We start from the raw sequence: 16,817 nt of genomic DNA, 5'->3' as shown, positions 1-16,817 counted from the left end.
AAGTGCCAGCATCTCCAGGCACTGCAATCCAGCCTACCCCTGCTCAGAGCCTCCCTCTCCCAGACCTGCAAGGACCTGTCCTGTTTTTTATTCTTCATAGGCTCCACAACCTGAACTCACAATTCTACTCAGCTTTATTGGATACTAAAAACCATAAGTACAGTAAACTCACTGGTCCCTGCCACCCAAAACGGGATTCCTCCCAAATCCCCAGCTGTACCGAGGACCTTCCCCACAATGTACCCACCGCCATTGGCCGTGAGGCCACTGCCGGAGAATGCACAGGTGACGCCACATCCGCCACTGCCGGGTACACCACTTCCAGGACAGCAAACACCATTGCTGCTGAAGCCACCGCCTCCATCTCTGAGGCCAACACCACAGACATTACCATCACCACTGCTGCCACGGCCTACCCTGCTCCACCCACCGCTGACGCCGCTCTGCCCACCATGGACGCAGTTGCAACTCTGTCCACTGCCGACGCAACTCCGCCCACCGCTGACGCCAATGGATCTCCGCCCACTGCTGACGCCAACACAGCCCCACCCACAGCTGACGCTGGAGCAACTCCGCCCACCACCAACACCGACATCGCTCCGCCCACAGCCTCCACAGCCAACAGCTGCAGAGGAGACTGCAAAACTGAGCCCTGCCGAATCTTCACCATCCCCCCAGACCTCCCCCTTACTGAGGACAAACAGTCAGTCTTCAGTAAAGGGCTCACCTTTGTTCCCTCTCCACCCACACATCAACAAATACCAGTCACGTTTGGACAATGAGCAGTTTTTCCACTGCCTTTGCCACCACACTTACTTCTTTAACCGTGAGCCTAACCCTCCCTCTACTGACCCCTTCCCCCGCCTCCAATGCACCCCCTCCTTCTGGACACCACCCCAAGGCCTCCTACACTCCATCGACTTCTTCATCTCCAACTGCCGTTGAGACATCAATCGCCTCAACCTCTCCACCCCTCTCACCCATTTCAACCTCTCCCCTGCAGAACGCACAGCACTCTGCTGTAATCCCAACCTCACCACAAAACCTGCAGACAAGGAAGGCGCAGTTGTAGTATGGCGCACTGACCTCTAACTCTCCGACACCACCTCCTACCGTCCCCTGGATCATGACCCTACACCCCGAGCACAAAACCACCATCTCCCAAACCATCCACAACATCATTACCTCAGGTGACCTCCCACCCACAGCCTCCAACCCCGCACCGCCCGCTTCTATCTCCTTCCCAAAATTCACAAACCAGTCTGCCTTGGTCAACCCATTGTCACCACCTGCTCCTGCCCCACCGAACCCATCTCCACCTATCTGGACTCCATTTTATCCCCCTTGGTCTAGGAACTCCCTACCTATGTCTGTGACACCACCCACACCCTCCACCTCCTCCAGAACTTCCAATTTCCCAATCCCCAACACCTAATTTTTACTATGGACGTCCAGTACCTATATGCCTGCATTCTCCATGCAGATGGCCTAAAGGCCCTCAGCTTCTTCCTATCCTGCAGGCCTGACCAGTCCCCCTCCATTGACACCCTCATCTGCTTAGCCGAACTCGTCCTCACCCTCAACAATTTCTCTTTAAATTCCTCCCACTTCCTACACACAAAGTGGGTGGCTATGCACACCCATTTGGGCCCAAGCTTTGCCTGCCTCTTTGTAGGTTACATGGAACAATCCCCCTTCCATACCTACACTGTCCCTAAACCCCACCTCTTCCTCCGTTACATTGATGACTGTATCGGCGCCACCTTGTGCTCCCACGAGGTGTTCAAACAATTCATTCACTTCACCAACACCTTCCACCCCAACCTTAAATTCACCTGGACTATCTCTAACACCTCCCTGACCTTCCTGGACCTCTCTGTCTCCATCTTGGGCAACCACCTAAAAACCGATATTCATTTCAAGCCCACCGACTCCCGCAGCTACCGAGAATACACCTCCTCCCACCCACCTTCCTGCAAAAATGCCATCCCTATTCCCGATTCCTTCGCCTCCAACGATTCCTTCGCCGTCACCGCATCTGCTCCCAGGATGAGGCATTCCACTCCCGTGCATCTCAGATGTCCTCGTTTTTCAAGGACCGCAACTTCCCCCCCCACCACACTGGTCGAGAATGGCCTCAACCATGACTCCCGCATTTCCTGCAACTCATCCCTCGCATCCCGTTCCCGCACCGACAACCAAATGGGAATTCCCCTCATCCTCACATACCACCCCACCAACCTCCCAATTCAACACATCATCCTCTGACACTTCCACCATCTGCAATCCAACCCCACCTCCAAAGACATTTTTCCATCCCCACCCTTGTCTGCTTTCCAGAGGGACCACTCTGTCCGTGACTCCCTTGTCCGCTCCACACTCCTCTCCAGCCCCACCATACCCGGCACTTTCCCCTGCAACCACAGGGAATGCTACACCTGCCCCCACATCTCCTCCCTCACCCCCATCCAGGGCCCCAAGGAGACTTCCCACATCAAGCAGATGTTCATTTGCACATCTGCTAATGTGGTGCACTGCATCCACTGCACCTGTTGTGGCCTTCTCTACATCAGGGAAACCAAGCGGAGGCTTGGGGACCACTTTGCCGAACTCCTAGGATTGGTTTGCAATAAACAGCTGCACCTCCCAGTCGCGAACCATTTCAACTCCCCCTCCCATTCGTCAGAAGACATGTCTATCCTGGGGCTCCTGCAGTGCCACAACGATGCCACCCAAAGGTTGCAGGAACAGCATCTCATCTTCCATTTGGGAACTGTGCAGCCCAATGATATCAATGTGGATTTCACAAGCTTCAAAATCTCCCCTCCCCCTGCCACTTCCCAAAACTAGCCCAGCTCATCCCCGCCTCCCTAATCTGTTCTTCCTCTCACCTATCCCCTCCTCTCACCTATCCCCTCCTCCCACCTGTTGACTTCATCCCGCCCCCTTGACCAGTTCGTCCTCCCTGGACTGACCTATCCCCTCCCTACTTCCCCACCTACACTCACCTATACAGGCTCCATCCCTGCCTCTTTAACTTGTCTGTCGCCTCTCCACCTATCTTCTCCTCTATCCATCTTCGATCCGCCTCCCCTTCTCTCCCTATTTATTTCAGAACCCTTTTCCCCTCCCCCATTTCTGATGAAGAGTCTAGGCCCAAAATGTCAGCTTCCCTGCTCCTAAGATGCTGCTTGGCCTGCTGTGTTCATCCAGCTCTGCACTTTGTTATCTTGGATTCTCCAGCATCTGCAGTTCCTATTATCTCTTAGCCACAGATTCTAACTGGTACCCAGTTACCTTATCCACAACTGTTACCTGGTCTGACCTCTTTTGTTATGATGCACTGATGATGACCATATTCCTGCCCTGTTTCTGTCCACACCTACAGAATTCCATTGTTTGATGCCCTTGTGAGAGCCCCTTTGATCCATACCCACATTGCAGCTGCTTTTAGCAGATGAGTCATTCATTTTGATGCACTGTTCCTGTGCTCATGTGTGGATACCGTGGCCGCCCACCTCCTGTGTAATCTCTGTCCATTCCACTTTGGTGATGGAGGGAGATCTTCTATTTCCATTCCTGAGAAAGAAAGCCTCATGTCATTCTCAGATGACTTGCTCTTTGCCTAACCGAACAAAACTTAATACATGACAGGGATAGGTGTCCAAGAAGATGATGTTCCACCTGAAAGGCAGAGTGATGGGTTCAAAGAAATTAATTGGCAGAATTAAAGGGAAAATGATTCAGGTTGCTTGCTGAACGTTAGAGGCTGTGGGTTTTTCTTAAAAAAATTTAATCTTGCTGCCGGCTTGCTATGAGTTCTGATGCCTGCAGAGGATGGACGCTTACAGTGGTGGGCCTTTGAAAGCCACTCGATCTGGAATTGAGTCATGCTGCATAATTGTATGTGGGGCATTGCAGCCTATACCCACTTGTGATTTGTATTGTAATTTCTGCGCTGTAGCTCTAATCTTGTGAGCAGAAAACATGTGAATAGAAGCGCTGGCCGCTTCTGCTCAGATCATTAGGAGCCAGGTCCTCCTCATTACAAGAATGATGATGAGCAGAATTTAATATAGAAAATACAGCAGGTCAATTGTATGCAGTCCAAAATGCGTAGGCCCAAATTGCACAGCATCTCACAAAAGTGCAATCCCCTCATTATAGGAGCCAGTGTAATGAAGCTTTGTGACACCGCTTCTGAATCATGTTTATTTTGCTTAAAATGGGGTGTCCAGGCTGTCCACAGCACTTGTGAAGTAGTTTCACTAAAGCTTTATACAGTTGTATAAGTCAGTTGGCTGGACAGCTGGTTTCTAACACTGAGTGACACCAACAATGTGGGTTCATTTCTCACAATGGATGAGGTTACCAGGAAAGTCTCACCTTCTCAAACTCTCCTCTTGCCTGAGGCATGGTGACCCTCAGGTTAAATTGCCACCAGTTGTCTCACATTCTCACTAATGAAAGAGCACTCCTAAGTCTGGTAAAACTGTGGTGACTTTAACTTTAGCTATACAATTATAGCAAGATTTTCTCATTCTTGTATATAACTCTCCTTGAAATAGAGATTGCCTCCCTAATTGCTGATTGTACCAGTTTTCTTTGGTCCTTATGTACCCAAATTACTTTGCTAACATTTAGAAGTTTCATGTATCTTGTAAAATATTCTGGTTTTCTGGTGAATGAACTGAATACCCTGAACCCTTTTACTCTATCTACCATCTTGTTGTCCACTCATTTAATGCCTCTTTTTTCCCAGCTTCTTTGTGCCCTCCTCAGCTTGTCTAGCCACCTAGCTTCAATCCCTTACTCTCAGTGTCTTCATCTAAGTCATTAATATCAGTTATAAATAACTGAGAACCCAGCATTGTGGTTCAGTAGTTAGGTGTGCTGTCTCACCCTGCCAGGGACGAGGGTTCAATTCCAGCCTCGGGCAACTTACTGTGTGGAGTTTGCACATTCTCCCCATGTCTGAGTGGGTTTTGTCCGATGCTCTATTTCTTCCCACAGTCTAAAGATGTGCTGGTTAGGTGGCTTGGCCATGCCAAAGTGCCCCATAGAGTCCAGGAATGTGTAGGCTAGGTGGATGAACCATGGAAAATACAGGGATAGGGTAGAGGCGTGTGTCTGGGTGGGATGTGCTTCAGAGGCTCATTGTGGACTTGATGGGCTGAATAGCCTGCTTCCATACTGTAGGGATTCCATGATTCAATGATCCCTCTCGCACTCCATCATTTACTGCATGACCCATTTATCCCTACTCTCCACATATGTCTGTTAACTAATTTCCCACCAATGTTAACATATTAGCCCCAACCTCCTATACCATTTTCCTTTGTATTAATCTTCTAATTTGCATCATAGTGACTGCATTTTGAGGAAACAGCTATACAACATCTACTGGTTTCCCTTTTTTTATTTGACTGCTGACATGTTGAGAAAGATCAATTCAGTTTATTTTACAAAATTGGCTTCTTTGACAAGGTTAACTTTGTCTGATCATACTATGCTATTCTAACTTCTTAAAATTTCCTTAATAATAGTTTCCAGAATTTACTGATGACTCATATCAGGTTAACTGCCCTATAGTTTTCTCTCTCAATCCCTCCTTCATTGAAGAGTCGTATTACATCTGCTAATTTACCATCTGGTGACCCTGTTTTCAATGTTCTCTTGTAGCTACCGCTTCTGATTCTTAGTAATAAGCCATCTGGCCCTGGGCCTTTCAATTCCTCCAGTATCTCCAATATGTTTTCTTTGTTATTAATTACATTTGGGTTTTTCACTTTTCAAAATTCATTCACAGGATGTGGGCATAACTAGTTAGGCCAATATTTATTGTCCATCCTTGATTGCTCAAGGCTATATTGTTGTAGGTCTGGAGTTAAATGTTGGCCAGACCAGGTAAGGATGGTAGTTTCTTTCCCTAAAGGATATTCGTGAACCAGATAGGTATTTCCTCTTAATTCCAGATATTTATTGAATTCAAATTCCACCATGGCATGATTCAAACCCAAGTGCCCAAAACGTTACCTGGGTCTCTGGATTACCCCTTGGCTGCTATCCATTTCTAATATGTAATTTGTGTCTTCTGCTTTGAAAACAGAGACTAAATATTTATTCAACATGTCTGCATTTCCCCAATGTTTTCTTCACTCAGGGGATGTGGGTGTCACTAGCTGGAGTCCTTTGTTGCCCTTGCTTAGGTGGTGGCCAGCTACTTTCTTGCGTACATCCGCTCTAAGTGGAAACGTATTTGCACTTAGGGTGGGAATTCCATGATTTTAACCGAATTACAGTACAGGCAGGCAATAGTCATGTCAGAATTGGTGAGCGGCTTAGTCGGAACTTGCAGGTTCCCATGTGTCTGCTGCCCCTGACAATCTAGATGGGAGTTGTGGGTTTGAAAGATGCTGTCCAAGGATATTTAGTGAACCAAACATTTCCTTTTGTTACTCTTCTCCTTTTCTTTTCACTGGTAAAAGTTCATTGTCTTTTTATATTGCTGATTAATTTGTTCTCATTGAATTTGATTTATTTATCACCTTTTAATATTCAACTATTATGTTTTTTAAAATATAGTTCCTTTACTTTCATCTAATATTATCTTAACCTTCCTGGGTTATTATTCTTTGCTGAGTTTATTTTTGAATAGAACACATTTTTGTTGAACATTTTGAATTGTTTCTTTCAACTTTTTTTATTTTGATGCCTTTTAGTCTGTTTACCCTTTTATACCTTTCTGGGGTAGTGCACTGAAAATCAAACTGTGCCATTCCTAGAATTATTGTGAAAGTTAAACATTTTAAAAAGTACATCAAGTTCCCCAATTTACCTGCCTTTTAGATCCAGGTTGACGGAAAGCACGGGCCAGGTTTCAATACTTAAGAATTGCTACTTATTACACATATGGTTAGCACTGCTACGTCACAATGCTAGGGACCCAGTTTGATTCCAACCTTAGTTGCCTGTTTGTGTGGAGCTTGAATGAACTCCTCATGTCTGTCTGCATTACTGCTGGCTGCTGAGGTTTCCTCTCACTGTCCAAAGATGTTCAGATTAGGTGGATTCGCCATGATAAATTGCTCCATAGTGTCCAGAGCTGTGCAGGCTAGGTGGATTAGCCATGGGAAATGCAGGGTTACAGGGAAAGGGTAGAGGGTAGGTCTGAGTGAGATGCTGTTTGAAGGGTTGGTTTGGACATGATGGGCCATATGACCTGCCTCCATACCGTAGGGACCTTATGATTCCATGACTAATGCTTCCTGCCTGCCAACAACTACTTGATTAACTCCCAGGTTGCTGCCCAGTTTGGGTATGTGAATGTTCCGGAGAAGCCATGAAATCAACACAAGGGCAGCAGCTCTCTCTTTTTCTAGCTGTTGTGGTGCAGTGATAGTGTCCCTACCTCTGCAGCAGGAGGCATGGGTTCAAATCCCACCTGCTCCAGAGGCGTGTGATCGCAATGGTCAGGTTGATTAGAAAATTTAGAAGAACTATCTCAAAATTGAAGAAAGCAGTTTATTTTTCCTTTCCAATCGCTGTCAACGTTGACTTTTAGTTTATAAATCAAAGCCCTTTTCTAAGTAGGATCCAGTCAACCCATGCCTCATCTAAACAATTGAAAGTAACTGGAGAAGAAAGATGAAGAAATTCCACATGCGCAGTTGCCCAAAGGTGAAATCAAGCCTGGGTCCCTAGCACTAGAGGCAGCAGTGCTAATCACTGAGCCATTGTGCTACCATGGCCTGGTCACTTGCCCACAGATCAACCAGCTACTTCAGGCCAAATCTGCATTCATCCACAGCTCCCTTGTTCTACCTCTCATCTACCTATGTATTACTTCTGTACTTTCAGCAGTGATTACCTCCAGTCTTATATTTTAGTTAAAGTTATAATCTGATCTAATTAATAACCTTTTTTAATTTCCTTTCCAGCCCTTCATGCAAGTTCCAATAAGTTTCCCTCAAATGTTGCATCACTCTAAATGAATGTATACAACCTTGTTATAGTGCAAATACCTCAGCTTCTGATATTCATTTCCACCGCCTGAGCTTTCCCTTCTGATTTGAGAAGGAGACTTTGCTGTATTCCGAGCTACTAATTTCATAAGCTTATGCCTGATTTTCAGTCTCCCATTTTCTATCTTTTTTGAACTGATGGGACTGCAGTTGGAAGTGTTTAGTTTTATGGATTAGCTTATAATCATCAACCATTATTGCTGCTGTCTAGAGGTTGCAACACTTTGTTACACAACGCAAGTTCTTATAATGGAAGGTAATGAGTTTTTAAATTCCACGAAGAAAATAATCTTTCTGAGATTCATGTATGGTTTCAGCATCAAACACTTCTACCTACATGTCAAAATTAATTTTGTTAACACTGTTGAAATCAATTTTGATTAGCCCAAGCTGTTCCTTTAAATTCTGGAACCTTTACCCATATGCCTCAGGTACTAACTTTATGCAACCAGCACAGTTTATTTTATAGCATCATAATCCCTAGAAACCTAATCTCGCAGCAAAGCATAAATTTCCTGTGCTTTACTAATCAACTTATTCTGCATGAGCAATGTCCAGTCCTATTTTGCCCACTTCATTTATCTAACAATTTTCTCAAATGGCATGAAGAATGCCTTCACATCCTTTTCCACAAGTTTGGCCTGCCCAGTGCAAACTTAACCACTTCCTTATTGGAATTCAAAATAAATATTCTCACCACCAGGCCTCTGTCATTTCTGAAGCGTCTTGTCACCTGCTTCATTTTTAGATGATTTACATATTGCCTTGCTTTGTCTTTTACAATGCTGATACAATCCTTCTATTCTTTTTATTCAATTTCCCTTCCCTTCCCTTCCCTTTCTCTGCACTTGCCCATTCATTGTCTGCTGCTCCTTTGTGTGTTTCTTCTCTTTTGAAATTCCATCTCCAATTTTTTTCATACTTGTCTCATACTAAAGTTGCTTCAACCATAACTGAACATCACCTAATTCTGATTTTTTACAGCCGGAGTACTTGGTCTTTCTCATTTATTTCCCCTAAATCCAAGTGCCATGCTAGAATCTGAATTATCTCTGCTATCCTAGCTCAGTCAGACAATGCCACTTCCAGGTTACCTGCCAATTCAACCAAACCTATATTTTAAAATTCCCTTGAGACTGCTCAATCAATTCTACCCCGATGAGAAATCCTTGGACATAGCCAGTATCATGTTTTAAATGGTGTACATAACTTAGTGGTTTTCCTCATCTCTGCTATTTACTAATACCACTCCCAGAATTCTTATTGCCTGCATTTAAAATCAATCCTGACCCAGCTCCCAAATTTTGTTATGCTTCACTGGGGTAGGTAACATGCTGGCCGTCAAGCAGCAGTGTTCCTGGAGTTGTCACTATGTTAAAGTTTTTTAAAATATGTGAAATTTCCCAATTTCCCCATCTTTTAGAGCCAAGCTGACAGAAAACTCAGACCAGGTTTCTTTACTTAACAGGAATTGCTGTATATTACAAATCAATTGATTCTAACTACAGATAAACAATTATGAAAACTAACATGTAATGTTACTTATTAAAATTCTAACCCAGTTATAAAAGTCGCCCTCTGCATACATGTCTGCAGAAAAAACATGTTCTATGTGTCATGAGTAACACTGTGAAGATAGCTGGATAGTCCCTGTCCACAGAGTTTATTGAGTTGATCCTTTTCATTGTCCTGTTTCTCAATCTTCCTTCTGCCGAGGCAAGGGCAACTAGGGATGGGCAATAAATGCTGGCCAGCCAGCCTCACCCACAACCCATAATTGAATTTATTTAAAAAAAGCATTTTTGCTTGTTAACTGGAGGTGCAGGCTGACTGGATCACACAGACTAAGGATTCTGAATTATGAATCAAAGTCACAGTTTACAACAACTTTAAAGAGGAAATAAATTGGCTAACTTTAGGTTTGAGATAATGGGAACTGCAGATGCTGGAGATTCCAAGATAATAAAATGTGAGGCTGGATGAACACAGCAGGCCAAGCAGCATCTTAGGAGCACAAAAGCTGACGTTTCGGGCCTAGACCCAAACTTTTGTGCTCCTGAGATGCTGCTTGGCCTGCTGTGTTCATCCAGCCTCACATTTTATTAACTTTAGGTTTGACATGCTTTTTACTACAGAGGACGAGCACAGCCCCTTCCCTGCCAAAGGTCCAATTGCTCCTAACTCAAACATTCACACTCCCAAACTGTTCACATACCTGAGAGCCAATCATATACTTGTTGGCAGGCTGAAGGCTAACAGTCTGTGGACGAGTGGCCAGTTATTGATCAAAATCAGCCACTTGTTGTTGGCTAACCCTCCATTCAAACCAATTCCCTGGCTGCAGCTTGTCTATAACTAGTCTTCTACTATTGGTTAAATAAGCAGCTGTGTACGCAGCACTTACAATGCCAGGTTTAATTCCAGAGGTGAAGTGAGAGTGACAGCCCTTGTGGCATCAAGGATCCCTGGCAAAACTAGTATCAATGGGTATTGCGGGAAAACTTTCCACTGGTTGGAGTCATTGTTGTAGTTGTTGGATGTCATTTGCCTCAGTGCCTGGACATCGCTACAAGAGTTCTTCAGGGTAGTGTCCCAGGCTCAACCATGTGCAGCAATGACCTTCTCTCCATGATAAAGTCAGAAGTGGGGATGTTCACCGATGTTTGCACAATGTTCAGCACCATTTGCAATTCCTTAGATACTGAAGCAGTCCACGTTCAAATGCAACGTGTTCTGGACAATATCCAGGCTTAGGCTGACAAGTAGCATGTCCAGGCTTGGGCTGACAAATGGCGAGGAGTATTCACACTGCACAAATGCTAGGCTATGACCATCACCAATAAGAGACAATCTAATCACTACCCTTTGCAATTCAATGATGTTACCATCACTGAAATCACTGTATCAACATCCAGTGGGTTACCTTTGACCAGAAACTCAATTACGCTCACCAAATAAACACAGTGGCCACAAGAGAATGTCAAAAGCTAGGAATACTGCAGCAAGTAAATTCACCTCCTGACTCCCCCAAGACTGTCTATCATCTACAGGGTTCAAAAGAGGGATGTGATGGATTACTCCCCACTTGCCTGAATGGGTACAGCTCCAACAACACTCAAGAAGCTTGACATCATCCAGGATAGAACAGCCATCTGGATTGTAGCTACAGGCACATGCATCCGCTCCCTCCATCACCAACACTCAAAAGCAGCAGTGTGTACTATCTACAAGATGCAATGCAGAAATTCACTAAAGATCCTCAGACAGCACCTTCCAAACCCAAAACTACTTCTATATAGGAGGACAAAGACAGAAGATACATGGGAGCACCACCACCTACAAGTTCCCTCCAAGCCACTGACCATTTTGACTTGGAAGTATGTCACCATTCCTTCACTGTTGCTGCATCAAAATCCTGGAATTCCTTCCCTAATGGCATTGTGAGTCTATCCACAGCAGGTGACCTTCAGCAGTTCAAGGAGACAGCTCACCACCACCTTCTCAAAGGCAAATAGGAACAGGAAGTAAATGCTGACCAGCCAGTTATGCCCACATCCCACAAACAAGTTAGAAAAGGTTACTTGCTTCTAGAAGGTGCAGCAGTCCTTCAACAATCTTTGGCTATCAAAACATTTATTTTCTCATTTAAGCCCACAATCAAAAGCATAAAAATGTAAAAAGATATCAGCATCACAACCCAATCAACATTAGCCAGTTCTCTCTTGTACTTATGCATTAGTGTAGATCTTGTTTTAGAACAGGACTATGTTGCTTTCAAATTTTGATTAAAGTTCATCTGTATTGTGATCACTTGTTTCCGTGGAATGTTTTGCTGTGAGATTTTTGATTAAACCAGCCTTGTAGCATAATACCAGATCAAAGCTAAATTTATGGGCTTATCCACAATGTAATTTTCCAGGAAATTGTCAAGTGTTCTACTAACTCTTTTTTCAGATTAGCTTTACAAATTTGATTTTGCCCAGTGTTTATGTAGAATAATGTGTCCCAGTATTGCCTTTAATACAAGCTCAGAATATTTCTTGTTTATTGCTCCATCTAACAGTATAAATATTGTTAGGAATCCACAATTTAATCTCAACGACATTTTTTGACTATTCATATTCCCAATATCTATTGGTATTTTACTTTCTGACCGTCTGAGCCAAGATCCTTTTTCATTATATTCTACATCATACTTTATTATGAGTGTTATTCTTCCTTTTACAAGCTGTCTTTTCAGAGTGTCATGTGTTCTCAATGATTGATTAAGATTGGCCACCTTGTGGCTGTGTTCATCTGTTCTTTTATGAATGTTTTGCGCCTTCTGATGAAGGCCCTTTAATTTTTACTTCACTCTCTGCAAGGACCTTACTTACTAATGTACTATTCCTGTCTTTCCCATTCTTTCTTTTCAATTTGTTCACAGAATGTGGGCATCATTGGCAAGGCCAGCATTTTTTGCCCTTGACTAATTGCCCTTGAGGAGCTGGTGATCAGCTGCCTTCTGGATCTGAGGTCTTCTGGATGGGAGAATAGATACATCCCCAAAGTTGGGAAGGGTGATCCAGGATTTTGACCTACCTGTCATGAAGAATTGGTGATAGCATTCCTGGTTCATGTATGGCTTCAAGGTGAACTTGCGGGTGGTAGTGTTCTCATGCATCTGAATCTGCTGTCCTTGTCCTTTTAGATGCTAGGGACCACAGCTTTGGGCTAAAGCTTTGGAATCAGGAACCCATTTATTCTCTACAGAATTCCTAGCTCCTGACCTGCTCTTTTAGCCAGCATATTTACAAGGCTAGTCCGGTTCATCTTCTAGTCAATGGTAAACCCACGGTGTTGTTCATGGGAAATTCTGCAAGAGGGATGATTAGACTTCTCGTTATTTTAGATAGTCATTTCTAGGCACATGTGTGTTGCAAATGTTACTTATGCCTTATCAGCCCAAGCAAGAAGCAGGACAAAGTTGTCTTGGTCAAGCTGCATATAGACACAGAATGTTTCAGTATCTGAGGAGTTGTAAATTTACCGAATATTGTGCGATCATCAGCAGACATCCCATTTCCTAACATTGAGATGAGAGGATGGTCATTGTAAAAACAACTGAAGATGTTTGGAGTTGGAGGAACACAGCAGGCCATGCAGCATCAGAGGAGCAGGAAAGCTGATATTTCGGCTCAGGACCCTTCTTCAGAAATGACATATATTTCCAAGCCAGAAGAGGGACCCGGCTCAAAACGGCAGCTTTCCTGCTGCTCTGATTCTGCATGGAGCTGTGTTCCTCCAGCTCCACACTGTGTTATCTCTGACTCCAGCTTCGGCAGTTCTTACTATTTCTGAAGATGTTTCGGCCTGGTATATAATCCTGAGGAACCAGTGGAGCACTTTCCTCCATTAATTCCCTGACTCTAGTTAACCTAAATAGCCGTGTGTTTGACAATACGTTGATGTATTGTTTCAAATTTGTCTATAGATTTCTAAAAGTCCCTTGACCTGAGCCCTCACCCACTTTTCAATTCAAAGCCCTATCCACTGCCCTAGTTATATGATAGACCAGCCTTGTTTCGGTGGAGCCTCTGCTAATGAAATAGTTCCTTTCCTCAGCACAATTACCATTTCTCTAAAATCTGAAGCCCACATAACTCTTTAAAGTATGTATTTAATTCTCTAATCTGCTTGACCCAATGCCAATTGTGCAGCTGAAGTAACAGTCCAGAGATTATTACCTTTGAAATTCTGCATTTTCATTTGGGCACTAACTCTTCAAACATTTTCAACAAAACGCCATTGCTATCCCTTGTTATTAGAGCCTATTCAGTTTATGACAACTGGATTATCCACTTCCCATTCTACGTTCATATTCAGCTGTGCAATAACTTTAACCTTGGCACCAAACAGGAACGTGACCTTTGGAATGTCCAATAGTATCTGCAAAGAACGGTATCTAATCTCTACTAAACTGTTCCCTACCATTTCAACATTTCCTTCTCAGTCCCCCAATTTGAAAAGTTTTCTCCATCATGTGCTTTGGTCAGTTTACCTTTCCATCCTGCAGTTCTTGTTTTGTTAGAATGTACCTCATGCTTTCATTGATCAATGCCCAGGGCTTAAACTCCCTCACCACTGCATCCTGGATTGCCCATAACTGCCTCACTCAGGCACTGTTGTCTTGGATCATTAACCAACTGAGTTCTATGTAACCTAATCACAGAATCCCTACAGTGTGGAAGCAGGTCATTCGGCCTATTGCTTCCGCACCCGACCCTCCAAAAAACATTCTACCCAGCCCCCTACCATATGCCGGTAACCCTGCATTTTCCATGGCTAATTCACCAAGCCTGCACATCCTTGATACTACGGGCAATTTAGCACGACCAATCCATCTAACCTGCACACATTTGGACTATGGAAGGAAACCAGAGCTCCCAGAGGAAACTCACACAGACATGGGAAGAATGTGAAAACTCCACACAGACAGTACCTGAGGGTGGAATCAAACCTAGCTCCCTGGCGCTGTGAGGCAACAGTGCTAACCACTGTGATTGCCTCCTAGAACTAAGTTTATCCCTCTCTCTCCGAAATACTTGCAACGTCAGCATGTCTGACTCCAGCTCAGCAACTCTGAGCAGAAGTTGCAAAAACTACATATACCTAAGGAGAAAATGTATTGCAATTCTGTCCACAAAAACCAAGTATTGCAGTTTCAGCACACCACCGATCCTGTTATGTCGACCAAACATGTTTGATTTATTTGATTAGTTATTAATTTGTAATATAATAGTCAGGTGACAAATCACATAAGATCTCAAAATTCATCTATAAAGGTCTATTTATTGGCATGAAAATAAGTCATAGCTTTATCCATTTGAACGCAATGCTAGAAATGATGACAGAAAGGTCTTTGTGCTGCCAAATCAACACTTGAAATACTCTTCAAGATAGATTGGAAAAGTGAAAACAGTGTAATTTAAGAAACACATGTTGAAATGTGGGCAACGTTTCAAGGCAGCTTTCATTATCTATATGAGGTTGCTTTGAGACCTTCTAGGTCAAACATACAGGGTTGAATCTCTTCTGGAACAGTGTCCAGTTCTGGTCGCTCAATTATAAGAAGGATATAATCAAGCTGGAGGGGACTCATAAGAGATTTATCAGGATTTTACTGGATATGGAAAGTTTGAGTTATAAAGAAAGGCTGGATAGGCTGGGACTTTTCTCAGTGGAGGTTGAGAGGCGCCCTCATGGAAGTTTATAAAATATTGAGAAGTATAGATAGAGTTAATGGTAGTTGTCTTTTCCCTTGGATGGGAGATTTCAAGACTCGGCGGCGGGGGGCGCATTCTAAGGTGAGAGGAGAGAGATTTAAAAAAGACATGAGAAGCAAATTTTTTACATGGAAGGTGGTTCGTGTGTGGAATGAACTAGAGAAGTGGTGGATTCAGCTACAAATACAACATTTAAAAGACATTTGAATATATAAATGAATAGGATAACTTTGGAAGCATATGGGCCATGAGCAGGTCGGTGGGACTAGTGTAGAATTATGTTCGGCATGGACTGGTTGGACTGAAGGGTCTGTTTCCCTGCTGTATGACTCTATGATTCTGTTAGGAACTAGCAGTGAGCGGAAAAGGATGTAGAGTTGCACAGAGACCACATGTCAGAGGCCCGACACTGGGAACTCAGTGTTAAATTACACAAGAGAGGGAGAAACAAAGATGCCTACCTCTGGATCTGCCACTGGGACCACATTGCCTATATTGTTGTACTGTGGAACTGGAGATAGATAGCATCAGAGTGAGAAGGACTGACAATTTCCACTCTCAGAAAGAAATTAGTGAATCATTTGAGTGTTAATGATAATGCTGCAGCTTCACAACAGTTTATTTTTACTAGTACAGCCTGCCAGATTTACTGAATTAAATTTCGCTACTGCACATTTTTTGGTGGGATTCAAACTCAGTTCTTCATCATTGCTAGCAGAGGGTCACAGTTGTTATACTTGAAGATGTGAGTTCGAGGAAAAGTAGGAAACCGTGAGTAGATGAATAATTGAGATGTTTTAAATGGCCTGTATTACCGACATATATTTTATAAAGTCAACCTAGGTTGTTTTCACACATCTGAAGTAGAATCTACAGAGCTAAATATGATGCAGTGCTAGCTGAGGAGAAAATAATTTAATGAACAGAACATTTAATTATTTGAGGAAATCACTGAGCAGGAACTGCCAAAGTACAGTTCTTAATAAATTTTGTTCGTATTTTTGTATTGACAGTTGGAGGCACAGAAATTAAAAATGGAGAATGTATTAAATGCTACATTGATTCAGGTATGTGGTCCACTTCTAGCAACTCTGAATTTCAAAGCAATCAGGTATGTGCTATCTTATACAGAACAAGTGTTTTTGATTAAATTCTGGATTAATCAGCAGAAGCCATTGTTCCAGATTAGTGAAGTTTTCTCTGAAAGATGCTGTATTAACAAATCTTGCACTGAATAATTTAAAGGAAGTCATAGAAGATAAAATCCATTTTCATATGAAATGAATGATCACTATGAAAGGTTTATTGTATAATTACTGACAGTACTTGGCCAGTGGAGTTGAAGCTCACTAGTCTTACTGAAATATCATTACCTGTTTTTGGCAGTCATAACATGTAAATGAAAGTGTTAAATACTAATTCAGTACAAATTTATTTCTTGCTTTCAAGTTTGAGAGTTCAGACAAAACTACTTAGACATTGTTAATCAGCCTGTTAAAAGAGATGTTATTACACACAGCTGGAGCAG

The 16,817-nt window shown here is 43.2% G+C and overlaps 1 protein-coding gene across 9 annotated transcripts in view; it reads left to right on the top strand.

Annotated features, from left to right (window-relative positions):
• Positions 1 to 16,817, top strand: part of c2h10orf67 (chromosome 2 C10orf67 homolog) — a 247,269-nt gene that overhangs the window by 109,299 nt on the left and 121,153 nt on the right. For 8 of the 9 annotated variants that reach the window (XR_007246588.2, XM_048522278.2, XM_048522240.2 and 5 more), the window contains one exon: positions 16,303 to 16,356. The exons of the other annotated variant lie outside the window; for it this stretch is intronic. Coding sequence is in view for 7 of the 8 variants with exons in the window: in XM_048522278.2 (XP_048378235.1) it covers positions 16,303 to 16,356 (54 nt within the window). In the remaining variant the exon portion in view is untranslated. The remainder of the gene's footprint in view (positions 1 to 16,302; positions 16,357 to 16,817) is intronic. 9 annotated transcript variants of the gene reach the window in all.

The sequence above is a fragment of the Stegostoma tigrinum genome, chromosome 2 (genome assembly GCF_030684315.1).
Source record: "Stegostoma tigrinum isolate sSteTig4 chromosome 2, sSteTig4.hap1, whole genome shotgun sequence".
NCBI lineage: Eukaryota > Metazoa > Chordata > Chondrichthyes > Orectolobiformes > Stegostomatidae > Stegostoma > Stegostoma tigrinum.
This window is presented reverse-complemented; position numbering and strand designations above follow the sequence as displayed.